This window comes from Balearica regulorum, chromosome 2 (genome assembly GCF_011004875.1).
Source record: "Balearica regulorum gibbericeps isolate bBalReg1 chromosome 2, bBalReg1.pri, whole genome shotgun sequence".
NCBI classification, from domain to species: domain Eukaryota; kingdom Metazoa; phylum Chordata; class Aves; order Gruiformes; family Gruidae; genus Balearica; species Balearica regulorum.
Genome location: NC_046185.1, coordinates 144,477,368 through 144,504,934, shown reverse-complemented (window position 1 = coordinate 144,504,934; position 27,567 = coordinate 144,477,368). Strand labels below are relative to the sequence as shown.

Here is a 27,567-nt window from a genome sequence, read left to right as displayed (position 1 = left end):
ATCTTCTGAGTTGTTTGAGTGGCATGATAGGGTCAGGTATTATTTTACCAAGGTAAATCCTAGCATTGCTTTATTGGATCAACAATGCTATGCTGGTTTAGACCAAGAATCCTTGGTTATCCTGCTATTCTATCTTGGATACTTGCCTGAAGTAGATGTAGAGGGAAGAATAAAAACAAAGCAAATGTATTTGCACTGTTTTTCGTCTGATACTTTCTTGGCCAACACATATCAGCTCAAGGACTTCCTGAAGCTGATAAGGGTTGTCTGTTTAGTAACCCGTAATGGATCTCTCTTCCAAATACTTGTCAAATATCTCCTTGACCCCATGTAAACTTTTTTGGCAAAGTATTCTGCATATCTACCATCTGTTGTGTGAAAAGCCACATCCTTTTCTGTCTTTTGAATCTGGCTCCTACTAGCTTTGTTTCATGGTGCCTAGCTCTTATATTTTAATGAACAGTCGCTTCCTTCCTGCCCTCTCCAGACCACTCTGGAAATACGATGAGTTTGTCTTTTCCAAGTTGTCTCTTGCCCAGATTAATGAGTCATAGTTTACACATTTATTACTTATGTGGAAGTTATCCCTTCCCTATTTTGGAATGGTGTAAACTGTTCACTTCTGTGTAGAAAACACCTAAATTCTTTGTGTACTGTTTATGCTGGAGTTTTATATGCATTCAGTGGTGGGATGATGCATCTCCATGTCATTATAGGTAGAGGTATTAATTGTCCGTAGTATTCTGATACTGATGCTTCATATCTAAAATCTTTTTGTAAAATGTCTGTTTAATGTTTCTGGGAGGCAGAAAATTTGTGTATGTCCTAATGCATCATTTAGTACTTTGAAAACACTACTTAAGGCTCCAAGGAGTACCTTAACAATCAAGATAACAGTAACATTTGACAGGGCAGAACTAGGCATACTGAAAAGCTCTCAAGATTCCTTGGAACTTGTACCGAAACTAACATAAATTCCTGTCAAATATAAATACATCCAGTGGATAGAACTGTAATTAATCATAGAATCATAGAATAGTTGTGGACAGATGGCACCTCCGGAGATTGTCTAGTCCAACTCTCCTGCTCAAAAAAAGGTAGACTAGAGCAGGGCCTAGTCTCAGGCCCTTGCTCAGAGCCTTGTTCAGTTGGGTTGTGAATATCTCAAGGATGCAGACTCCCCAGCCTGTCTGGACAACCTGTTCCAGTGCTTATTTAAAAATTAAAAAAAAAAGTTAAAAAAAAGTTTTTCGGTTGCCTCTTTTCACTGGGAATAGTCCAATTCCATTCTCTTTACACCCTCCCGTTAAATACTGATACACATTGATATGATTCTCTTCTTCCTGCTCTTCCCTTCCCTCCCAGCCCTGGACTGAGCAATCCCAGCTCCTTCTGCCTCCTCGCATACGAGAGATGCTCCAAACTCTTAATTGTCTTTGTTGTGATGGATTATATTAGTAGCATTTTACTAATGTGAAACCTGTTTTCCTACTCAATAGGACTATGCCTGTTCTGTGTCTGTGAAAATTACCTTTTTTTTATTTTTTTTTTTTAATATGGGCACCTATGAAAGAGTTACGCATTTTTCCACAGGCTTCAAGGAATGTGCAAAATTTTATGCAGTACAGACTTACTGTATCCAGCTTTAACTAAGAATCTGACATGCTGGGACTCTGCTTGAAGAAGAAAAAGAAATAGCTCCTTAGTATTGTAACCAGATGTGTAATTTGTGAGCATACTTTGTGACCAGCCTGCCATCACAGCTGCTGTTAAATACTCACATTGTGGATTTTTGTAAATGACTAAGTAGTTGGAGTGTGATTAGGACTACCTCATATCTTTTATAGTATCAACTGGTATCATGGTTTAACCTGGCAGGCAGCTAAAATAACTACACAGCTGTTTGCTCACGCTTCCCCTCCTGCCAGTGGGATGGAGAGAATTGAAAATAAAAAAAAAAAAAAAAAAGGTAAAACTTGTAGGTTGAGATAAAGACAGTTTAATAGGACAGAAAAGGAAGATAATAATAATAACATACAAAACAAGTGATGCACAGCACATTTGCTCACCACTCAGCCGATACTCAGCTAGTTCTCGAGCTGAACTGCCTCCCAGCCCACCCCTTGTTACAAACAGAGCATGACATCATATGATATGGAATATCCCTTTGGCAAGTTTGGGTCAGCTGTCCTGGCTGTGTCCCCTCCCAGCTTCTTGGGAGCCCCCCGCCTTCTTGTTGGCAGGCCAGTATGAGAAGCTGACAAGTCCTTGACTGCTTGGCAACAACTAAAATATCAGTGTGTTATCAACATTATTCTCATCCTAAATCCAAAACACAGCACTATACCGGCTGCTAGGCAGAAAATTAACTCTATCCCTGCCAAAACCAGGACAGCTGGAAAAATGATGACATAAATGCACATGCACATTCTAGCTGTACATATCCAACGTTACTAAAAGAAGTGACCTTCACCAGTTGTCCTACCTTATGCTTTACTGTAGATGAATATTTATTTCAATAGATTTCTTCTTTGTCATTTTAATATGTGATGTGGTATTGCAGTTTTCAAAGAAACTTTAAAATAATGTTGGTTTTCTTTTATAATAATTCTGGATCCCTTTCATTAACTATACAGATCCATATAGATACATTCTACTCTTGTCCTTCTTATGCAATATCTAACATTCTGCATCTGTTAAGTCATAGAGTTCTGATCTTTTTCTTGTACTAGTGACTGTTCTATGTTGGTTTTGAAAAATGATGTTTCATGCTGGTGGGGTTCCTGTCTCATTGTTTCAGCCATTATTCTATTCCTCCATGGGAATATAAACCAGTAAATTATTTTCTTGGTAACTATTAGGAAACATCAACAAATTTACTAGTATGTTTGAAAATAAAATAATAAAAAAACCTACAACAAAACTGAAGAACTGCATACATCTTAAACTAGAAAAATGTGAACATACATAATGAAAAGGTCTTTTTGATACTGTGTTCTTTAAGGCTTTCTAACACTGATATTTCCAGGGTTACCTTGAAGAATTGGTACGACTCAGAGAAAACCAGCTATCTGAATCTGTCTCACAGAATAAACTGCTACTACAAAGAATTGAAGATATGGATCTAGCCCATAAAATGGAGAAGGAACAGCTGGAATATATCATTGTGGAACTGCAAGACCAGTTGTAAGTTAGTATAATGGAGAAACGGTGTTAGAGCAATATTGCTTAATTTATTGAACTTATTTAGCTATATATATATATATATATATGAAGAACTTCTGGTCCTGTGGAAATGAGTCGAACTTCTTGAAGAAATTGATGTATTTTAGCTTCTTTTTTTTTTTTCCCTGACAAGTCTTATATTCAGAAATGGCTGTCCTGAAAGCTGTAGTAGTGTACAACAGAAGAATTCTGAGATTTATTTTTTTTTAGGTCTGAAATAGCTTACAGTAAACTTGCTTAAATTTTTAACACCTTTTTATAAAATGTTCTTTATATTTTATTACTTCCATCTTTAAGGCTACCCTTAAAAAATATTGGAAGCAGCTTTGTTTTGAACAGTGTTTTTAAAATGTTAGGCAAGAGACAATAATTAAATATTTATTTTCTTTGCATACATTCTATTTTATTTGCATGGGGCTCAGATGCAGTAGAATTTCATCTGGTAGTCCTAAAAATATTCAAACTGATGAAATAGTTTGCTACTCACCCTTTCTTCAATGCAAGGCAAAATGCTAAAACAACAGGAAAAGGTTTAATTTTTTTAATAGGATGATATGCTAATATGATAAATGTTTGAGTATCTTATGATTCTTAGGTAGTTTATTCTCCCAGCTTTCTCTGTTGGGTAGAGAGGTACTGTCCCTTTGCAGAGACTGTCCCTGGTAATGTTTAAAGACCAAGAGAGATGGAGGACTCACTGTGTGGGGATAAATTGCCACAAGACGGCTATAGTAGGCATCTGAAGTAATTGTATGTTCTGTTCTGTTCCTACCAAATACAAGATAAATTATTTCACCTTATATCTGGAGTAATCTGTATGTGCCTGAACCCTGAAGTAAAATGGAAGGCATCTGTGGCCTTTGAAACAAACCAGGATGAAGTGAATATAAAGATGGCTTTAGGGTACTTTAGTTCCCTCTGCCTAACGTCTCACAGAGACACCACCCGGAAGGGTCTTTCCTATGCAGTAAAAAGTACTTACAAAGCTTGTAAACAAAGTTTTGGGTTGGTTTTTTGTTTGTTTTGGTTTTTTTTTCCCCCCTTCTCCTCCTTATCTTGTGGTAGATCATTTTATTGCCAGTGCTTGAAATGGATTTTATGAAAATCCTCAGGAATACAGCATTTGCATTTTATGTCTGCCAATTTTAGAGTTGAGGAAGAAAAAAATATGTTTTTTGAGTCGTCGTCTTTTTTTCTGATTGCCTGTAAGCTTTTGAGATACCTGTTCTTCAGTTCTTTTCTGAACTTACTGATACAGCTAATGATTCACGTTATGCTTCTTTGGCTTCTCCGATTATTTGGCAGAGGGGAGATGTGAGCTCATTTAAACCCACTCTGATACTTGGAAATCATGAATGTTCAGACCTGCTGTTAATTTTTAGCTGAACTATTGTTCTAAATATCTCAGGCTGTTCTAAAGATCTCAGTCTTTGGGGTTTGATTTTGTTTGCTGGCTTTCTTATGTAAAGGCTCGAATTGTGGAGCAGTTTCTGTTGTATCTTGATAGTGCGTTCTTGTATAGCTGTTTATAAGACACTGCAGTCAGGAGCCTGGACTGCACTAGATACTCGGAGAGAGAGAGGTATAATTTTGCATTGTTACTGTTGTGAGTGTAGTGTGCCTCTCAGATGAACTCTTCGTAAAGTGTGTTAGGAACTCATAGTTCCTTATTGGGGAGAGGGAAAGGACGAACTATTCCTAGCAGGTTTCTGATGGTGAACACCAGTCATAATGAACATCTTTTAATCATTCTTTCATACTTGTTTTTTCCTTCTGCTTTTTTATTTCTGACCAAGAGTGACCTGACAGCAGAATATGTTGTATCACTAATATGTCTGTAATGAGGCATGAGTTTTGGCCAATTGCTTTTATGGTCCAGTGTTTTAGAATGGTGTTCATGTAATTCCAAATCTTAGTGTTTTGCTCCCCTACCATTAATAGCATTTTGAAGTAGTGAATGTATGCTGTAATCTTTCTGAATTCTTTACCAGCAGCTAAGAGCAAGTTTGGGATTGTAATTCTGCCCGAGACATATTACATTGCTGTTTGTAAAACACTTTGAGATCTGATTTAGGATCATTTGCTGTGTAATGGAAACTATTATAAATAAACTTTCTATATTTTCTTTTTAATGATGCTTTTCTATTCCACTGGCTGTTGTTGTTAAGGTAGCAAGTTCTACCGCTTCAAATTTCTGTTGAGTAAGTATTTGTTAAAGTTTCCAAAGTGGTATTTCACAGGCATGCAAGTCAAAAGTCTTTATGTGTACTCTCAATGGATTTGGGCAGAATCTGAGTCTGTGTCTAAGTCTGCTCTGCACACCCCCACCCCCCAAAAAAAGTGAAAGTAGGGAATAAACATCTGGCTTTCTTGGCAGTATGGGTTATTGTTTCTGACTTGGAAACCAGATAACACTAGTGATCGACAAGGCTTTCAGGTTATAAATTAGATTACCTGCAGAGAAACTTTTCCATATTCACACTTAACAAGGCAATTTGCTGTAAAGCATGAAATAAATATGGAGATAGGAGATTGGAGAAACTTGAAAGTAATTTTTATTTTACAGCTGTTATGCAGAACTTAATGTTCTAGAATTTTCAGTATTCTTGGCTTTGTATCACATGCTTGAGTATCCAAACTACAGTGAACAACACAGTTTTCAGTTTAGTTAAAAGCCATTTCATAGATCTCATGAATACCAATATCTGGAAAATAGTAAGGCTGAAAAATTATCAAATTAGTTATTTACAAAAGAGCAACTTTTTTTTTATGTCTCTCAACTTAATGGAATTTCTTAGCAATATGCCCACCCATCTAGGGATTGGACACCTCACTTTGCTGGCAGGTGTCTGGTGGCAAATCAAGTTAGAAAAATGAAACTGCAGTAGAGCACCTGATCATCAGTCAGACACGTTTAAACTAATGCACAGCTGATCAAGAAGAAGGTTCAGACTAGATATTAGGAAACATTTCTGTACAAAGGGGGTGGTCAAACACTGGAACAGGCTTTCTAGAGAGGTGATTGATGCCCCAAGCCTCAGTGTTTAAGAGGCATTTGGACAATGCCCTTAATAATATACTTTAACTTTTGATCAGCCCTGAAGTGATCAGGCAGTTGGACTAGATGATCGTTTTAAGTCCCTTCCAACTGGAATTGTTCTGTTATATTTTAAGAACAGCTTGCTCTTTTACCGCACTTTCAGCATCTCCAGATGAAGTGATAGCCTAGTGATATGTGTCAATTGTAATAATGATGAGGCATATTCTGGCTTTCATTTGCTTTCTTCAGAAGTGTTTGCTGTCACTGGGATGTGTTTTTATCTGGGACTTGTTGTAGTTGAATATTAGAGAACAGTGCTTTTGGCTCCACTCTCAACAGAAATAGCGTATTTTTACATTGAGGGTGGGGCAGTTCTTAAGGCCTTGAGGTGCTTAAAAAGAACAGCTCACAGGAGAACAAGCAAGAGAAGCCTATGATCCACAGTGTGTCTAACTGAAGAAAACAGTTTGAATTCCATAACATTCAAAACGTGATGGGAGAGGGATCCCAAAAAATCAAGAAACTGTATCCTGCAGTATTCAAAGCTTGTGGAGGCAGCCATTTCTTCCTCCTCTAAGATCCTGCAAGGAAGTGTTGAATGTCTTTTGGAGCAGAGAGACATTTGATTGCACACCCCATCAGTAAAAAAATTCTGAGCACCAGCCCCCCCCCCAATAGATACATTTATTTATTTATAAAGTATATACTTGTGCTACCATACTAATATATGATATACATTATAAAACATAGACAAAAATAGAAATTATAAAGGATGTGATAAAGATGAAATAAACCCTATGTTTAATTTTTTTCATTTATTAACTGTACAAAAAGTATTTTTTTCCTGTACCCTAAAGGATTGTCTTATGCACCCCACTTTGGAGACCACCACCTTGAAGGACTAGTTGTTAGCTCAGTCAAAGTAGTGACTGGGCAAAATCTGGAACTGTTTGCCCTCGACATCCTTGCATTAAAACTCTTTATCTCAGCTTCAACAGGCTTTTTGCCCCTTAGAGGTGGTTCTTGGTCTTTCTTTTGATTTACACACTGCCTGTGTTTAAGGCAAACTCTGCTGATCTTTGTCACTTTAAAGTTCAGATTCTGCATCTGATATTGATATTTATATATGTCAAATATTGACATATGATTACAAGAGAGATTCCATCAATTTCCTGAATAGTGACTCATCTCTGGCATAGTGACTGACTGATGTTATAAAAGGTAATCACTTTAACAAAAAAAGCTTTTTAAATGAAGTGATAAGGAAAAAGGAAGCCATTGTATACAAAGGTTTAAAAAAAAGCTCAAAATGTTTAAAACTTTTTTTTCCTCTGCTGTGATTTTAGTTGAAATGACAATAGTGCATAATGTTTACCTACATGGGTTTCCTCCTAAGGTATTTTTCAGGTTTTCAAGCTGGTGTGCCTGCTGTAAGGTGGTACGGCCCATTTGTCCCAACTGGTGCAATATTTTTATTTTTATTTTTTTTTTAAATTTATCACAGGTATTGAAAATGTATTTCTTAGATTCAGTGGCTATGCTATATTTCATACTGCTCTGGTTTTTATCTCCCTCTGTTGTTTCTTCCTCTATCCCTTCTTTTTTGGGTGTTTTGTGGAGGGCCCTGTGAAGGGAAGGAAATTCAAGAAAACTCTTCAGTGTTTGGAATTCTGTCTTTGGTTATGGCACAAATAAGACTCAAATTAAATTATAGGGACACTCCTGGTTTACATTGTATTAAGCTTGCCTGTATAATTAATATTTTTTTGTATGTTTTAGCAAATCTTAAAGCTAGATTTCTTTAATTTGTCTGGCTGTTTCTTCAGAATTGGTCAGTCTTTTCCAGGCCCAAACAGTGCATGTATTCCATTCTGAATATTTTAATATAGCTGTCTGATAGATCCAGCAATAATGCAGTTCCCATCTGGATAATACAAATATCTTTGTAAAGACAGGAAATGACAGTTTAGTTGCAACTTTGAGAGACTATTTGCATCAGTGATACTCTTTAATTACAGTAAATGTTCTGTGTATGTTTCCATGCCTAAGTTGTACACAGCCTGTCAGTTATGCTTCACTTCACTATGCTTCATTTTCCAGGCATTGACTGTTGGAGTACTCTGTCCACACACCTATTTTTCCCTTTGTTAGCCTGCATTGAGCTCAGGCTAATACAGATGCTGTTCAGAGAAGTCCATCGGCTCATTCTCAGCAGTGCCTGAACATAGAGCCACAATAGTTCTGCGGGAGCAGCATGCCAGAGTAAATTCATACCTGTTTAAGTCCGGGCAAAATGAGCTTCTCTGTATCAAATACACCATGTTCTATCAGATCTATTATGGAGTACTCAAAGGAAGATTTACTATATTCTTTGTAGCAAAGATGATTCATTTCCAAAGATTGATCATGCCCCATTTGGTTAAAAAAACTTGCTCATGAAAGTAGTATCTGTGCTTTTCCATGCTTTTTGAAGATTCTGTTTGTAAATGCTCTAGAGCCTTCAGGGTGCTGCCACAAATACTCTGCCTGAGAGCAGGCAGGGGAGGGTCACAGATGAAGGCACAAAGTTGGAGAGGATGTAGGCTATAACTGTGCTGTCAGGGACAAAGCTGAGAAAAGCATGTCCAAGGAAACAGAAGGAGAAGAGTCTGAGCAAAGGCTTTGAAATTCTGCCTGTGTTTTGTGTCTCCTTGTGAATAAAACTTTAAATGTGGATTACCTGGCTTTGTAACCCTCACTCAAAAACTAAATCATCTAGAGAAACAGGAAAGCTGGGTCACTTCTTTAGCGCTCTTACCTTCACTTTCAGATAGTCTTCTTGTAATACTTTTTTTTTTTTAAGAAGCTGTATTCCTCAACTGCATAAATACAGTAAATCCAATTTGTTGTAGCTGCTTTATTTTCTCACTGAAAGGAACTGGAAGATTAAAATTTAATGTTTGATCTTCTTGCCGAATTTCTTTCCTAGAATGTCAAAACTGAGGATGCTAATCCTTCTTTCCTTTTAAAGCTTTCACAGATCCTTGCCATCAAACCATACTTCACATTAGCCATGCTTTTATTTGTAATGCTTCCTGTATGTCCTCTGTCTCCCTCAAATTTGCAGCAGCAGTTTTAAAACCTTAGCATTGCAGTCTGGTCTGCTTTCAGCTCCTCCTTTTCTCAACTTGTCTGTATTTATTCTTTTTTTTAAAAGCATAGAAAAAATATTGCATATTTTGACAGATGTTAAAACTCTTTTGTCTAGGCAGAGTTTTGGATTTTATTTTTGTAGAATTCTTTCTTTTGAAGTTTGCTGCAATATTGTATGCCTGTTCTGTTTTACAAAGGTGTGGATAGACAGCAAGAAGGAAAGTTCTGTTTTCAGTAAAGTGGAAGGTTCTGTTTTCAGTAAGGTGAAAACCTGCAACATGGGAGTTTCCTTTTTGCTTAAGAGTATAACTAGGAAAGTTCAACTGGGCGTAGTACATGGACAAACAGACTCCTGCAATTCAGAGTGGAGCATACAGAGTGAGACACAGCAAAGAAATATGCAGAATTAAACAAAATTGCAGCCAAGCCTCCAACGTGACGGAGGACATGCTATTCTTAGAACCCAGAGGGATTACATGGTTTTATTGCGCAGCAGGAAGCCAAAAGTTTCTGGATTGATAGCAGCCTGAAGAAAAGGACTTACTCTGCAAGGTGAAGTAGATAAGGAGGGATTTATTCTTAAACCCTTATATTTTAATATCTCATTCTGAACTTTTAAAAAGGGAGTATAAAAGGCTTGTATTAAAATAAACCTTAAATTTTAAAAAAGTTAAAAGCTTTTGAAGTTATTAGTGTCTTCAAGAATAAGATGTATTGGTAAATTTACAGCAAAACACTGGCTGACTCCAAAGTGAAAAATACTCATTTTTGTAAGGAGTCTCTTCTCTCTGCTCTTTTTTTCTTTTATTTTTTTTTCCCTAAGTGGATTAGAGAATCATAGGAACTTTCACTTTGACCATTTGCATACTTAATGACATTAGCATGGCAATGTGTCCCCTTCTCTGAGTTTTTATTTTATAATACTAAAATCTGTTTTTATAGTGGTACCCTTTCTCTTTTCTCCCATGGCTATACTTCTGTGGATAAAGGCATTGCATAAAAGAAGCAAGCTTTAAGTTACTTGGACATTAGCACTTCACGCATTCCAAATTCCAGAATTTTTATCGAATGTAGAATTAAAAGGCTGGGAACGGGGGAACTAAGGCCTTTCAAAATAATAATGAGAAGTATCAAACCTTTGGGGGCCTCAGTGCAACGCAGTTGCAAATAATGTGCATTCCCAGTAGCAAAGCATGTTGTATGGGTCATGGAGTTTCTTCCACTGTTAATATTACCTGAACTGTGGCAGAAAAAGAATACTTGCTTTGGCATAGTAGTGCTAAAGGACCTATACAATAAACATCAACATTTTCCTCTTTGAATTCCAAATGGAGGGGATAGAGAACATCAGCTAAAAAAATAGAGTAAGTCAATCATGATGCATAATCATTAACTCCTGGAGTACAATCATAGAGACTGAATTTGGTCTCTTTGTGCTTTACTCATTTAGATAAATCAACTTGCATTACCATTTGCTTCTGATAGTCTCAATTTTTCTTGCTTAATTTCTTAACCCTCATAGTCATTTACTGTAGATTTGCTTCTATATTCTGGAAGATACTGATGGGAAAAGCTAGTATTTGGTCTTGGTTATACATAAATGAGAACAGTTGAACAAAAGTTATTTTTACATTCTTCCAATACATTTAATGCAAGTTACATAAAGTTCAATACCAAACTAAATGGACTTTTTATGACACATAGCAAAAATATAACCAATTTTTGTAAAGGTGGAAGAATGATGCCAGGTTAGAATGGTAAGAAGAGGCTAGTTCTGTATTTGCAGAAATATTTTATAATTGATACACTGAAGCAGTATCTCTAAGATTCTTTAGACAAAAGAAATTGATATTTAAATTATCCTAAACTTCAGTTTTATGTGGCTATATTTATTGGTTTAAGTAAAACAGATAGAGAATTAAGTTTCATCCAGTAGAAAGGAATAGAAAGTTCCACTTTTATACTTTCAAAACAAAATTAAAAGTTCCTCTAGATACAAATAGTTTGACCAAAAGAAAGCTGAGTTACAGGTCAGTGTGCATACACACACAGTCACAGAAATGTTTGGATTTTTTTAAAATTAGGGATAGTGTTTGTAAATTTAGGATACAACTTGTTGTTCTTTCTTCAAAATCCAATTTTAAGGCTACAACTTTGTGTCTTGACTTTTTTCAGTGTTTTGGTAAAATAAAACACAGTTTAAATGGTTTAAAAATAGAAAAAGAAAGGCTTAAAATAGAGAAAGTGAAATGTCTGAAGTTATAACCAAGAAAATAGTAGTGTGGTATTTGATTTCTTGAGCAAGAAGCTTTTATTAGCTGCCTTTCTATTTGGATAGCAAGTGCTTGAGATTTAGACTGGTACTTTTTCTGTTTGTCATTGAGGTATTCTTATGCAACCACTTAAACTAAAATATTTGGTATTTTGTTATCGAGGTTATAACTCAAATTACACTTGGAAAAGATTTTTATTTGCCACCTGTTTTTCCTTCCTATTTCTCCATTTCTACTGTTCTTTTCTCTGTGTGTGTTTTTTTGTTTGGGGCCATCCCCCCCCTCCCCCCCCCCGATCAGATTTTCATCCTGCTTTTTTTTTTTTCATCCTGCAATTACCTTAGACTTTGAAGCTCTGTCTTACCATTTGCATAGTTTGGTAGTTGTATTAATTTCCATTCAGCTGCTAGGAAGAATTTTTTTTGAACCAACATGGTCCTCTGCCCTTGAAAGTCAGTCAGCATTCCCATATTCACTTTTTTGTAATTAGAAATACGGCATTCTGAAGGACCTTATAGAATCATAGAATGGTTTGGGTTGGAAGGGACCACAAAGATCATCTACTTCCACCCCCCTTGCCATGGGCAGGGATACCCTCCACTAGACCAGGCTGCGCAAAGCCCCATCCAACCTGGCCTTGAACACTGCCAGGGATGGGGCATCCACAGCTTCTCTGGGCAACCTGTTCCAGTGCCTCACCACCGTCACAGTGAAGAATTTCTTCCTAATATCTAATCTAAATCTATCCTCCTTCAGCTTGAACCCATTACCCCTCATCCTGTCACTACTTGCCCTTGTAAACCGTCTCTCTCCAGCTTTCAACAGAGAGCTTTCAATATGCTGGCTTTGGCAACTACTTGTGTATATAGAAGATCCATCTTACTCTTATAATGTTGGATATCTCTTCTGAAACTCTCGCTGACTTAATATATGAGTGGAAGTTTAAAAAAATGGTTTTTTCTGTCAAGCCAAATTTTACCCAACCATTTTGCAGTTGATACTGCTGTTTTTACTGAATCCAAGGGAAGCATGTTAAAATAGCAAAAAATTATTGAGACAACCACTCTTTTTGGTGAAGTTTTCCTGATCTATTCTGAAGGAAGATCTTGATTTCTTTTTTTTTTTCTTTTCCCTGTGCCTCCACCCCCACAGTCATGTTCTTTTAAAAGGAGTTCAGCTATAGACAGATAATTTGTATTTACATGACTGACATGGAAAAAAAAAAATCCTTGAATGACAAGCTCTGTTTGAGAGAATATTTCCTAAATCCAAATTTGATAATCTCTCAAAAAAGCTGTTTGCTACGAGTCCTCCATTTTCCAGCAGAAAGGATCTGATAGTTGAAGAACTGAATTAAAAGCTGCTCTTTACTTTTTTAATATTTGTTTGCAAGTCAAGTTCAGTATTTTTCTTGTTTTCAGTCAAGACCTACTGTGGGGGGAAACAAGTTGTGTTGTATCTGTCATCCTCCTCCAAGGGAATAAGGCCTGGTTATTTGTCCAAGGACATGAAGAGTGTCAGTCACACGCTGCACTACTATTTTAATGATCACACAAATTTAACATAGTGTAGTGTGTTTTGATCCATTCTGTATGTGTGTATTCTGAAATAAATTCTCCACCGTATACTAGAACTCGGGAGTCAAGCTGCCAGTATTTCTGCCAATATAAGCTTATCCAAGTTACTCCAAGGTCAAGGAGATCAAAGGCTGTGTGAAATTGATGATAGTAATTTTATCACTGGAGGATATATTTCAAGATTTCTAGGAGATAACAAAGGAGGACTAAAAAGACTGCTGAAGAAGCTTCAAGGGGATCTGTTCTGTGGCACAACTAGTACTGTTGCTGTTGCACACGAAGATCTGTTGGCCGGTCAGAAAGAGTAAGAAAATGTGGTGCGGTAGGACATGCCTGCTTTTTTTCACTGCAGCGGCTGCCATTAGAAAGTCTGCTGGGATCTAACTGCTCTGGCACCTAATTTGGGGAATACATTGTGTCTGTGCACAGGGCACAAACCTGAGAGGTGATATATTGCACCATCAAAATCTACTGGTAAGTAACTCATTTTCATACCTGCTGATCTAATTTCTCAAAGTCCAATGACATACCAGTCCAGACAGCTCACTGTCTTGCTACAGTACTGACAACTTGAGAGTTCCTTTTTATTTTGAAGTTGCTCTTACAGATTTTAGTTATATTCATGTATGCTATCAATTTAATTTTGCATTCCATATTTCCTGTCCTAAATAAAGGTTTTTAAAGCTTGTTCTTTCTTATTCAAATGATTTTATTTTTTTTTAAGCTTTTATTTTCACTTTTACTTTTCACTACTCAGGTAGTTCTTGAACTGGAGCACTCATCTGATATAATTCCCTTTCTTAGGGAATTAGTCTGTTTGGTTTATTTCCTGTCTTCATCTGCTGGTAGGAGGGCAAATTGCCAACTGGACTGGCATTTTCTGGATTTGGAGAAATTAAACTTGCAGGTAAGAAATTACTGGTTTTTTATAGGTATAACTGGAAACAGAACTGACTTTTTGTTTATTAAACAAAAAAAATCTGTGCAAATGGGTCTTTCAGAATAGGCTTCCAATGACATGGATCTGTATTGGATCCAGGGGAAATTGGAAATCCAGTCTAGCTGAAATGAGACCAGAAATTTAAAGTGATGATCAGGATAAGGCTTTTTCTATATTTGCTTGGACTAAACTTGAGATTAATTTTTATTTACTTATTTATTTTTAAATTCCCAGAGGTAATATAGGTGCAGTATATTAAGTGACCAAAGGTAATCAGATTTTTATATCACTTCCCTTTTGTGTGCAGGAAGCCCATGTACAGGCTGTCTTTTATCCCCATCTCCCACAGTGAATGAGCGAATCAAGTCAGGTCACAGTTTCAAGATGCAGAAGTCTTAGATGTATTAATTCAAAGGAGTAATTTCTTATCTTTTTGAGAGGTAGCTGAGCTGCCAAAAGCGATGCTAGTGCAAACAGAACTATTTGTGGGGTTACCTTATGAATTAAATTTTTTTAAAAAATTAATTAAAAATTGACCATTTCAGTGATCCATTTTGAGAGTGGCTTCTATGTGATTGTACCAGAACAACTGAAAGGGCAGCATCCTGTGGAGCAGGGATGGAAATGAGCAGTAATTTGTCAATTGGATTTTATTATTATATGCGTACCATACATAATGATATTCTGCTTGTGCTTAATAAATAATCTCAAAATAATAAATCATGAAATAAACATCTCAAAATAATAAAAGTTGAGGAAATCAGCAAATAAATATTTTGGAGAATAGCTGACAAAGGGCCAGTGAACACTAGGGGAGAAGGATGTTTATCAGAAGATTTCACTAATCTCACTTTTCCCTACTTCTTAAATACACGATTAAAGGGCTGAAAGTCAAAAGCATGCAGAGACGTCTCTGGGAATAGCTGTATAAACCTGATGTTAATACTCTGGCTGTTGCTGTTATTCTTGAATAAAAGTAGTAAATTTATAAGCCTGGAGGGAGCGTATGTATCTGCACTTCAAGCAGACACTTATTCCTAACTTGGGAGTATGTTAGTATTGATTAGTCAATGAATTGTGATTATTCTTTTGTAATAGGCAGGAATTCATTAGCAGAAAGTTTTTACTGATTACTTTTCTTGGTTTTCTAAGAGGAGCTGAATTTAAATAGCGGTTCCTGATGTAGAGAACAAAAATATAACTGTAAGCCAAATATTGGTTAGTTTTTAATGATGTATTCTAGTATTAAGATGATGTTCTCATCTCTTTTGCTGCTTGTTTTTCCTAACAAGTTATTAGTTGCAGTAATATTTTGAATTTGTATGGAGTTTTTCTTTTTTTAGGTATTAAAAAAAGCCCCCAAACTCACAATTTAATTCTTATAACTTAAACAGGATATCCTGGGCTAACATGGTGAGACTGTGTGTATTATACTTCTCTTATATGTGTGCATTATGGAAAAATCTATGCCATGAAGTAATACAAAGGATATTTGATAATTTTATAATTAATTTTTTTCAAATACTTTGGTTTCCAGCATCACCAATACCTTTCTCCTGTAATAAATGTCAACAAGCATTTTGCTGGATTTGCCTCACTTATCACTGTTCAGTACGAAAATAGCAATTCAGCAATTACTTCCCAAGGAATTGGAAATATTCTTTCTCTGCCTGCCATCTCTTCAGTATTTCTTGATTTTTGTAATGTTTTTCAGAACTTTAAACACAATATGAAGTTATCTTATAATAATATTTGTTGGGGTGAGGACTGCTCAGGACACAAATGTTGAAAGCAGGAGAAAAATAATTATTTTCTCTCCACAGATCACAAAAAAGAGCTTCTGCTACTTTTTTGCCAACATGATTGTAAAGAAATGAAAATGATTGTCAGTAGAGAAGGTACGAGTTAGTGGATGGGGGAAAAAGGCTCACAAGCTTTCAGACAACCAAGAATTTTTTCATGCCTAGATTAGGTGATTGTACCATAAATCAGTTTAACACTCTTGCTCTCATAATAAATTCTTGCGTATTCTCCCTACCCTACACAAAACTTTCTGCACTGCCCAGTCTCACCTTGTTAGTCCAGGATACCCTATTCGGCCATATCTTGCATGCTGTCTTTCTTTCATTCAAAAAATAATCATACAATCTCTTACTCAGATCCACTGTACTCTCCATGTATCAACTACCTTCCTGAGATTATTGCATTTAGAAGCCATTGTTCTTATTTTCTTTTTGGCTTTCAAGTTTTCTATTTCCAGTCTGAAGAAAATGAGTTAACAGCTTGTTGTATATGGTTGGTTGCTTGTTTTCACTCAAACTCGATTGTATTTCCTTCTTTTTTAACTTTTCCCTATAATAAACCCTTGTATCTCTTACTTTTCCTCTTCCCTTTTTGGAATGTCCTTGCTTTCAGTCATGTAATAAATGGCTTAACATACTATCTGCAAACCTTATCTTGCATCATCCTTAAATCATCACAGCTACAAAACCAATAGGAAAAATATTTTAGTGAATTTTATTTAAATACAGAACTGCATACTTGTGATCTTCAAAGTTATTATTATGAATAGGGGAATCTAATTAGCGTATAACAATTTAAAAAAAAAAATATAACTTGGCAATACTTGAGTCAGGCCCCACAAACTCAGGCTTCGCCTGTCTCATGCTCCAGTACAAAAGAAAACAATTAATAAAATAGTTGGAATGCAGAAGCAGGATAAGAGAAGCCATAAATTAGGGAATAGTCCTTGGGTATGAACTGGAAAAGACACAAAGTTTGAGGCAACCTGATAAAGGGAGGCCCAACATGCCAACAAGCCTGGGACCATCTGGGCGGGATGGATAACAAGGTTGCTGAGCTTGCAAAACGGGGATAATGAAGAAGAGGTCACCCAACTCTGTACACTGAAGAAGAGGAGAAAGAGGAAGATTTGAGGAGGACGACCCCTGACGACCACCTGAGAAAGAAACTGCGCAGGCGTATCAGGACATTAGCATATATTCAGGAGTTCCTGGAATAATAATGAATATGTATTAAATGTATCAGAAACCTAATGAATATGTAAACTCTTTTGTAATATAAATCACGAACAATTTGTTTCTCGTCGAGACGCACGTTCGTGGAAATATCCCGGTGCGACTCCCAGCGCTGCAATAAAGGATACCTGCTTAATAGTCACATTGGCTATTGAGTGAAATTTCTTTGATTCAGATTGGCACCCCAGATGGGACCCTCTCTGCCCGGCTGCAGGACCCATTGAGATTGGGACTCTCTTGGGTACCCCCGGGGATTTCTCCGGAGAGACTCCTCTCCTCAATCGGATCACTGCGGGGGCAGACAAGGACCATCTATTGAAAGGTATTCTTTAAAATATTTTGTTTTTATTTTTATTTGTTTAAGTAACTGTCTGGAGGTATTGGTTGTTTAGGAGTTTAACAGTTACTGTCACACACACACGCACTTGTAACTGTCTGGAGGTATTGGTTGTCTAGGAGTTTAACAGTTACTGTTACACACACACACACACGCACTTGTAACTGTCTGGAGGTATTGGTTGTTTAGGAGTTTAACAGTTACTGTCACACACACACGCACTTGTAACTGTCTGGAGGTATTGGTTGTCTAGGAGTTTAACAGTTACTACTCTGTTTTTGGAACCGGTTGTTTGGTGGCTCCCCGTAGGTCGTTACGTTATAACGCAGGGTTGAGCGTATGCGGGACTGCTAGCGTCTTATTCGCATACATTGGGACAGTAACTGACTGGAGGTATTGGTTGTCTAGGAGTTTAACAGTTACTGTTACACACACACACGCACTTGTAACTGTCTGGAGGTATTGGTTGTTTAGGAGTTTAACAGTTACTGTCACACACACACGCACTTGTAACTGTCTGGAGGTATTGGTTGTTTAGGAGCTTAACAGTTACAGTTTCAAGAATTTTCTTTTTTTTTTTTTTTCTTTCTTTTCTTTCTCAAGTATAACTTGAGGTGTTTGAATTTGTGTGAGTGTGTGAGACGTACAATCACGTACGAAGCGAGTGTGGAGTCCGGATCCGCGGTTCTGTTATCCCGCGAGGGAAACAGCCGGAGAAGGACGAAGCGAATGATTAATGATACCCTTCTGGGTAATTATTTAGATTAATAGTAGCATTGACATGTAAGTTTGGATGTCCTTTATTGCTGTGTTAAAAGATTAACTAAAAATCCGAATGATGCAGCCCCTGAAGTAGAATTGTTGATAAATGTGGGAATCAGAATATTGCTTTTGACACCCCAAAAATATTGTGAATCAATAATCATTTTTGAATGTTTATGGTATAAACAGAAATTGTGAATTCAATCTGGGACAGACATAGAGCGTGCTAAGTGTAAAGTGTGAACCCCTTGAGAAAAAGGAGTGTGCTACCGAAATAGTAAAGATTGTTTGTGGTTGGCGAGATAGTAAAATGGGAAGTAATCAGAGTGGAGAAGTTTTAAAAAAAAAAAACAGCCCAAGAATAAGAATTTGGAATATAATACAGTGTTACAATTGATGTTGTTTTGTAGAAGGAAGTTAGAAAAGAACAACAAGAAAATGAAAGAGCGGAGACAGGCAGGGAGAGACAGGGAAAGAGAGGGTAACATGAGAGCTGCACTGCAGGAAGCGTCAGCAAACTAACTTCAAGGGAGGACGGCAATACCAAGGGGGAGAGGCGAGACCCCTCCAGCACAAAATACCACTAATACCTTAGGAGATCATCAGTGTGCATATTGTAAAGAACTGGGACATTGAAAATGGGGTTATCAGAAATTTAAGGACTGTTTTAGGGGTCCTGTTCCTATCAGTCCAGAGGTTCTGGAGGAGGCACGATAAGCAGCTCCCTTTCAACCTCAGTTCCCCTGAACTAGGTCCTGAAGGGGACCGGGGGAAACCTCCCCAGCAGAACCCCTGGCTACAGTAGAGCTGGGAAAAAGGAAAATAGATTTTCTTGCAAATACCGGGGCAACTTATTCTGTTAAATACTTATCAAAGAAAATTGAGCGATGATACAGTAAACATTGTGAGTGCCACAGGGAAAGCGAAACAGTGTGCCTTTTCCATCCTTTAAATTTTAAGCTCGGAAAACAATGGATAACTCACCAATTTTTATATATGCCTGAATGTCCTATACCACTCTTGGGACGGCACCTATTGAGTAAATTGGAAATGCATATCACCTTTAAAGATGGAAAAGTTCAATTATTAATCCCTGAATCTAAAGCCATTGAGGCAAGAGTTTTTATGTTGCAGGAGCAACCTAAGACTAACAAAGGAATTCCCGAGGAGGTGAAGAATACAGTGACATTTTTGACACGGGCTAATGAGGTCCCGGGTAGATCCAGAAGAGCGAAACCCATAAGAATTATCCTTAAACCTGGAACAAATCTGGTAAGACAAAATAATACCCATTAAAAATAGAGGCCAAAAAGGAATTTAAAAGGTTAATATTCAACTTTATAGAATATGGGTTACTCATATAATGTAAATCAGAGTATAATACCCCAATTTTACCGGTGAAGAAACCGGATGGGAAGAATTATCAGCTAGTACAGGACCAAATTTGGTTTACCGTACTGGACCTGAAGGATGCATTTTTCTGTCTGCCCTTGGCAGCAGAGAGTCAGAAGCTGTTTGCTTTTGAATGGGAAAATCCTGAAACAGGCAGGAAAACACAATTAACTTGGACGGTGTTACCTCTAGGACTTAAGAATAGCCCTACTATTTTTGGGAACCAGTTGGTCCGAGAACTCGAAACATGGACTCCTCCATCTCAGACAGGGACTTTATTATAATATGTGGATGATTTACTAGTGGCTACAACTACTAAGGAGGACTGCGCCCAATGGACAGTGAGCTTGTTAAATTTTCTAGGATTGAGTGGATACAAAGTTTCCCAGCAAAAGGCCCAAGTGATTCAGCAACAAGTCACTTACCTCGGATTTGAGATCTCGGGAGGACAAAGAGAACTCGGTAAAGGTCGAAAAGAAGCTATTTGCCGCACACCATTGCCGGGAACAGCGAAAGAACTTAGGACCTTTTTAGGTATGACAGGATGGTGCAGATTATGGATATATAATTATGGACTCTTAGTAAAACCGTTGTATCAATTACTAAAAGATAATCAGTTAAAGTTGACCCGGACAGGAGAAGCAAAAAGAGCCTTTGAACAACTGAAAACAGAACTGATGAGAGCACCGGCTTTAGTTCTTCCTGACGTGTCTAAACCCTTCTGGCTATTTTCTCATGAGAGGCAAGGAATAGCCTTAGGGGTGCTGGCTCAGCAACTAGGCCCTTATAAAAGAGCAGTAGCTTACTTTTCTAAGCAATTGGATGAAGTAAGCAAAGGGTGGCCTGGATGTCTACGAGCAGTAGCTGCAGTTATCCTGAATGTACAGGAAGCACGCAAATTTACAATGGGCCAGAAAATTACAGTAATGGTGTCTCATACAGTTTCAGCCGTGTTAGAACAAAAAGGAGGACACTGGCTTCCCCCTCTAGATTTCTGAAATACCAAGCAATACTAGTGGAACAAGATGATATAACTATAGTCACCACTAACATTGTGAACCCAGCTTCTTTCCTTAGCGGGGAAATCTTGGAGCCGGTGGTCCATGACTGTTTAAAAACGATGGAAGCGGTATATTCCAGTCGCCCCGATCTAAAAGAGGAGCCGCTCCACGATGCCGAGGACTCCTGGTATACAGACGGAAGCAGCTTTGTGAAACACGGAGAACGCCAAGCGGGATATGCTGTGACCACTACCCAAAAGGTAATAGAAGCAAAATCATTACCTGCAGGGACATCAGCACAAAAGGCTGAGATCATTGCCCTAACCCGAGCGTTAGAGCTGGCAAGAGGGAAGAAGATTAATATCTGGACAGACTCAAAGTATGCCTTTGGAGTTGTACATGCCCATGGTGCTATCTGGAAGGAAAGAGGACTTCTCACTGCTCAAGGAAAATATATTAAACATGCAAAAGAAATTCTAAAGTTACTAGAAGCCGTAAATCTTCCAGAAAAAGTAGCTATTATGCATTGTAAAGGGCACCAAAAAGGTAACACCGACCAAGAGATTGGCAATAAATTGGCAGACTCAGAGGCTAGAAAGGCAGCAGAAAAGGGTAAAGTGATGGCAGCCTTAATTCCAGATGGTAAACTTCAAATTCCAAATTCTGATTTGGAGCCAGATAAGTATTCCAAAGAAGATAAAAAATTAATCAATGATTTAGAAGGTAACAAAGGAAAAGATGGATGGTTTTATGTTCCAGATGGACGAATAATAGTACCCTCTAATTTGTTATGGAAATTAGTTTTAGATGAACATAAGAAAACACATTGGGGTACAGATGCTTTATATAAACAATTAAACCAGAAGCTAGTAAGTTGAAATTTGTACACTACTGTGAAACAAGTAACCCAAAGGTGCGAAATTTGTTTAAAGAATAACCCAAATACCTCAAACAAGATTCAGATGGGTGTAATAGGAAAAGGTAATAGTCACAGACAGTTAAATATAATCGAACAGACTGTTCTAGCAACACGAGTTAGAGGATTAGATCAACCCATACATCCTTTTAAACCCGGAGACTGGGTTTATGTTAAGAATTTCACAGGTAAACCATTGGAAGAGAAGTGGAATGGACCATTTCAAGTGCCTGAGCCATGTCAGTCAGGTAGAAGGATGGAATCAAAATCTACACTTCTCTCTAGTCCAAAACATCACTCAGATGCCTAAATATTCCAGCCATGGAATATCCTTAATAGGAGTTCTGCTTCCATCTAATGTCTCCTGGACAAATCCGGTTTATTGGGCAAACACCACCCTTAGAAAAGATTCCCAGTCCAAATGGAACCAGGAATGGAAGGTAGACGTGATGATAGCGAATTATACCTCAAGTAATAGTTGTTTAGTAAGTTCAGGAAAGGGCACCTTTGTAGGAGAATATTCAAATATAACAAGTCCATTTTTAAATATGACATTGATTGATCCTGTTTTTCAAAGGTTGAACTATACTGGACTCCCGGTCCCATTAGGAACGGGATGGTATTGGCTATGTGGTACATTGGCTATGAAGATATTGCCCCTAGGATGGAAAGGAGCTTGTACTCTTGGAGCTTTAGTTCCTAACATTACTATCGTTGACAAACTATACCCACAGAATGAAAGAATAACAACTTCCCTCAAAAGGATAAAGAAAACTCATAACGCTATAGCAGATAGGTTTACTAAGTTCCATAGTTTTGTAAGGTGGTTTCTCCCGTGGCTAGGGGTAAGTGAACTAGAAAAAAAACTATAGTGAACATTTCAGCAGTAATAGAAAACATTGAGAACAAAACCATTGATGCAATACAGGCCTTGCAAATTGAAATAACTAGTCTGTCAAAAGAAGTGATTCAAAACCGAATGGCCCTTGATTTATTATTAGCTTCACAAGGTGGTGTTTATGCAACCATAAATATAAGCTGTTGTATGTACATAGACCAAAGCGGTAGAATCTCCACAGATTTAGACGAAATCCGTAGACAAAGCGAAATATTGCATAAAATAACTAAAGAAGATACCTCATGGGGTTTTGAAGAAATTTGGCACAAGTTAACTTCCTGGCTACCTAATTCGACCTGGCTCCGGCAGCTATTTGGTTTTGTCCTGCTTATAGGACTGATGATAATCCTGACTTGTATATTAATACAATGTGTATTTTGGTGTAGTAGGCGAACTTCAGGAGAATATGAGAACTGGAAACAAAATAAGATAAGACACGCAGTAGAGTCAGGGAAATACTTTAAGAGAACATCGCAAAAAGAGAATGTATTGTAGGCCTTCTTGCGAAAGAATTCGCAACTTTAATGAAAAGGGGGGAATGAATAGGGGAATCTAATTAGCGTATAACAATTTAAAAAAAAAAATATAACTTGGCAATACTTGAGTCAGGCCCCACAAACTCAGGCTTCGCCTGTCTCATGCTCCAGTACAAAAGAAAACAATTAATAAAATAGTTGGAATGCAGAAGCAGGATAAGAGAAGCCATAAATTAGGGAATAGTCCTTGGGTATGAACTGGAAAAGACACAAAGTTTGAGGCAACCTGATAAAGGGAGGCCCAACATGCCAACAAGCCTGGGACCATCTGGGCGGGATGGATAACAAGGTTGCTGAGCTTGCAAAACGGGGATAATGAAGAAGAGGTCACCCAACTCTGTACACTGAAGAAGAGGAGAAAGAGGAAGATTTGAGGAGGACGACCCCTGACGACCACCTGAGAAAGAAACTGCGCAGGCGTATCAGGACATTAGCATATATTCAGGAGTTCCTGGAATAATAATGAATATGTATTAAATGTATCAGAAACCTAATGAATATGTAAACTCTTTTGTAATATAAATCACGAACAATTTGTTTCTCGTCGAGACGCACGTTCGTGGAAATATCCCGGTGCGACTCCCAGCGCTGCAATAAAGGATACCTGCTTAATAGTCACATTGGCTATTGAGTGAAATTTCTTTGATTCAATTATGATGTATTATGGATTTTGTTCCATATAAGTTATGTTTGTAAGTTATGAGGTAATAGCCTTCATAAAATCTAGGCTTTGGGTCTTGGTCTACAGGTGTTCAGGTCATTCTGGTTTTCTGTTGGCATTTCACGACAGCAGTTTGTTCTCAGGAACAGAAGCAATAGAATAAAATCTGTTTGTACATGGGCTGTTCTAGTTCAGTATGTTTTACCACAGACCAGCATTTTATATAAAAGTTTATATATCACATTACATTATTTTTATGTGAACTTTCAGTAACATTTTTGAAATATTTCCCAGTCAAGGCCCAAAGAGTTCAGCAGTTCCTTTTTTTATGTGTGTTTAAGTAACAGAAAATACTAATTTTATGGTTTATTTTTGAATATTTTGTGAAACTTGTAAATTTCACAAATACCCATATTTACCATCCAATTCTTCATTTCTTTTTTTTTTTCCCCTATGAAGACTTTGTTCTAATTTTTCCTCTGAAAGCTTTCATATGCCAAACTTATTTTGCTATACTAGCAGATAAATAAGTTTCAACAGTAATATTCTTCTTTTGGTTAAGCAGCCTAACAGTAAACATATAGAGGAAAGCTCATAATCTTCATTGCACTCATTGTGATCATTAATAAAAGTCCTACTTCAAAACCTGCAGTATCACAGCCAAGAGTTGGCCAGCGCTAGTTACAATGTTTGCAGTTTGAGGAACAAGAGTGCTATTGTAGAAATTCAATCTGCCTTGGATAAAATAAATCATTGTCTTTTGAGAGCTCTTAACTTCTAGAAAGAGCTCCTCTGGTCTGACCAAGAGTAGGACAGCACTCAATAATCTTGTGCAGTGTTTTTTCACTTTGAGTGTTTTGAAATCTGTATGCTTTTTTTCATTAAAACTTGATCATTTTTTCCTTCCTTTTTAACTCCTTTCTATAGTAAATGCTTTTGTCTCCATTTCTTTTCTCTTTCCATTTTCGAATATTTGCAGCAGGATCATTTTTGCCTCATAGTGATTAGAGTTTGAGAATGATGTGTGCTGTGTAGATGTGGCACTTAGGGGCATGGTTTAGTGGTGGACTTGGCAGTGTTGGGCTTATGGATGGACTCAATGATCTTAAGGGTCTTTTCCAACCTAAATGATTATATGATTCCATGTAGTTTAATACTTTAACTCTTAAAATAAGTCTGGTTAATATGCATAAATTGATACTGCCTTTGTTTATCTTGAGAATTGCTGTTTGCAAGCAGTGCCTTTAAAAAGTCTTTGCTGCAGTGGAATCTCATGATACTTGAAAAATGGCTGCAAGAGAACAAACAGCTAAATAATCTACAAGGCTGAAAAAATAAGTGGTAACTACCAGCACCTGCTGTCAATATTTTGTGTAACCTCCTCTTGTCTATACTACTATTTTACATATACTGAATACTGTATTTGGATGCATTTTATATATTCAAAGTTATTTTTACATGTTTTTAAAGATTCAGAATAAAAGCATAAAAGTTTTAGGAGAAGAATAGTTACTTCTGTATCCTGCTTGATGCCTGGTTTTCTTCCTAAGCATGGTAGAGCAGTTTAAGTAGTGATCTACTGGAACTGTCTTTAAATGTTGTGCTAAAATCCCTGGAACAGTTTGGCTAGTTTTTGTTTCAGAATTTCTTTGTCCACACAGAAAGGGTGAAACTTCAGGTTACTATAGCATAAAGATTTGTGGGGAAAGCCTCAATATAAAAACCTATGTAAAATACCCACATTCCACTATTAGCAACTTGTCTGTAGATGTGTGGTTTTGTCACCTTCACTCAGCGTGTTTATTTAATAATAATTTAATACTGCTGCTGAGTTGTGTGGTGATAACATACAAGAGTTGTCCAGACAGGAATTTGAACGTGTGTTATATCTGTATGAATTTGCATTTAGTTACTGTGTGCATAGTTGCTAATATAAACCATGTCCTGTTAGGAAACTTCTATGAAAGCATATAAGAAGTCCTTCTGAATAAGAGGTGATGTAGTATAACTGGCTAACCTCCTAAGAACTTGCTAGGTCCCTGTTTCAGTTCCCTCAAATCAACAAGCCTTTAAGAGACCTGTTTAATGCTTGATGTACCCCATCGGATTAGAGGAGTTACATGAGGAAGTGAAAACCATACAAGATATTTAAAATTATTGAGACCTTTGGGTTATCAAAGTAGTTTATTCCTATAGACCCCTTAGAGAGGAGGGTGAGGTGGGAGATCCCAGAGTAGAAAAGTTGATTGTTTACTTGCATGAATGCTGGGGGAATTTGTCATCTTCAGAAAAGTTTCTTGAAAATAGTTTTCACTGTGGTGCTTCACCACCTTCTCTTGCAAAATTGCCGTGCATCTATCTCCTCTCTCCAACTCAGCAACTAAAAGTTCCTTACTGAACTCGCTATTGTCTTACCTTATTTTGTGGGAAATTTTGGCACTCTGGGTGGTGTTATGTGCCCTTACTGAGGTTCTTGTCTAAACAGTTCAGATACCACCAGAATAAAAACTGCATTGTAAAAATAGACCTGTTGACAATGTTATTTGTGAATTCACATAAATGTATGTGTACCATGAATAGTTATTTAAATGCTATTTCAGATAACAACATGGCATTTGGCTTTGCACTCCTGAGTACATTCGGTATGGAAATATGTAACATTACCTACTTGCTTCAGGCCACAGATAGTCAAATTTGTTGTAAAGCAGCATTTTGCTATTGCCTAGTATTTCGTGGATTGGAGGATTTACGGGTTAACAAGCAATATTACTTTTGTTTCTAGACTTATTATACAGCAGTATAGGGGTAGGTTAGAGGTTGTCTTGTACTATTGGAAAAAGGCTGATGATGTCTTAGAGCCTGAAGAACCATGTACTTTCCTTATTTCTGTATGACATTTGCAGATGATCTCCAGTATTGACATATTAAGTTCCTTGTTTCCAGAATTCTAGAAAATTGGTCTGGGTCATGGAAATATGAGGCAAAACAAATTTGAACATTTAGAGTACTCAGTTAACATATTTTCTGTAATTTAAAACCAAATTACTAGAAACTGTAAGGTGGTAGAAAACAGAATAACCATATGTTATATTTTATCTGGAAGAATTTAATGGAATTAACATTTCTGGGTTTTAGTTCATTCTGCAAAAGTATTGGGAGGGTGTTCAAACTGAAAAAAAAAAAAAAATGGGGAAAAAAAGGACCTCACGTTCCCATAGTTGGTTTGCAAAATAGTTGGTCTGTTAATAACCGTCCTGCTGGCAGAAAGAATCTTTAGAATGCAGTTCTATTTTATTGCTTTTGCAGAAAGATTCTAATTTCAACTTTTTTGTGTTCCTAAATACTCTCAATAGGTTTCTAAGTTGCTTCTGCTAGGAAAAATGAATAGTTTAAGATACTTTATGAAAATTGCAATCAATTGGTCACTCTACGTAGAACATCAACTCGGTCAGGACTATTTGTCCTGGGGTTTCTTTTCTGTACCTTAAGGAATTGCATTTAATAGACTGAGATTTACTGCTTTTTGTATTCACAGGACTGTGCTAAAGAATAATGACTTGAGATCAAGACAAGAATTGACTACTCACCTCACCAATCAGTGGCCTTCCCCAGGAGCTCTGGATGTCAATGCTGTTGCCTTGGACACCCTACTCTATAGAAAGCACAATCAACAATGGGATGAGTAAGTTGAATATTTATTTTGATTCACCTTTAGAGGAACAAGGAAACTCAAAATTATACATTTCCCTTAGCATACTCTTAAATGCATCCTATTGGAATTACCTGTTAGAATGTACAAGGATCAGCTGGCAGAAAAAAATCGGTTTCTCTCGCTTACC

The 27,567-nt window shown here is 37.1% G+C and overlaps 1 protein-coding gene across 1 annotated transcript in view; it reads left to right on the top strand.

Annotated features, from left to right (window-relative positions):
- The window catches only part of RUNDC3B (RUN domain containing 3B), a 65,453-nt gene that overhangs the window by 32,684 nt on the left and 5,202 nt on the right, over positions 1-27,567 (top strand). Inside the window, exons 8-9 of the mRNA XM_075746248.1 lie at positions 3,029-3,186; positions 27,264-27,410. Of these exons, the coding sequence (XP_075602363.1) occupies positions 3,029-3,186; positions 27,264-27,410 (305 nt within the window). The remainder of the gene's footprint in view (positions 1-3,028; positions 3,187-27,263; positions 27,411-27,567) is intronic.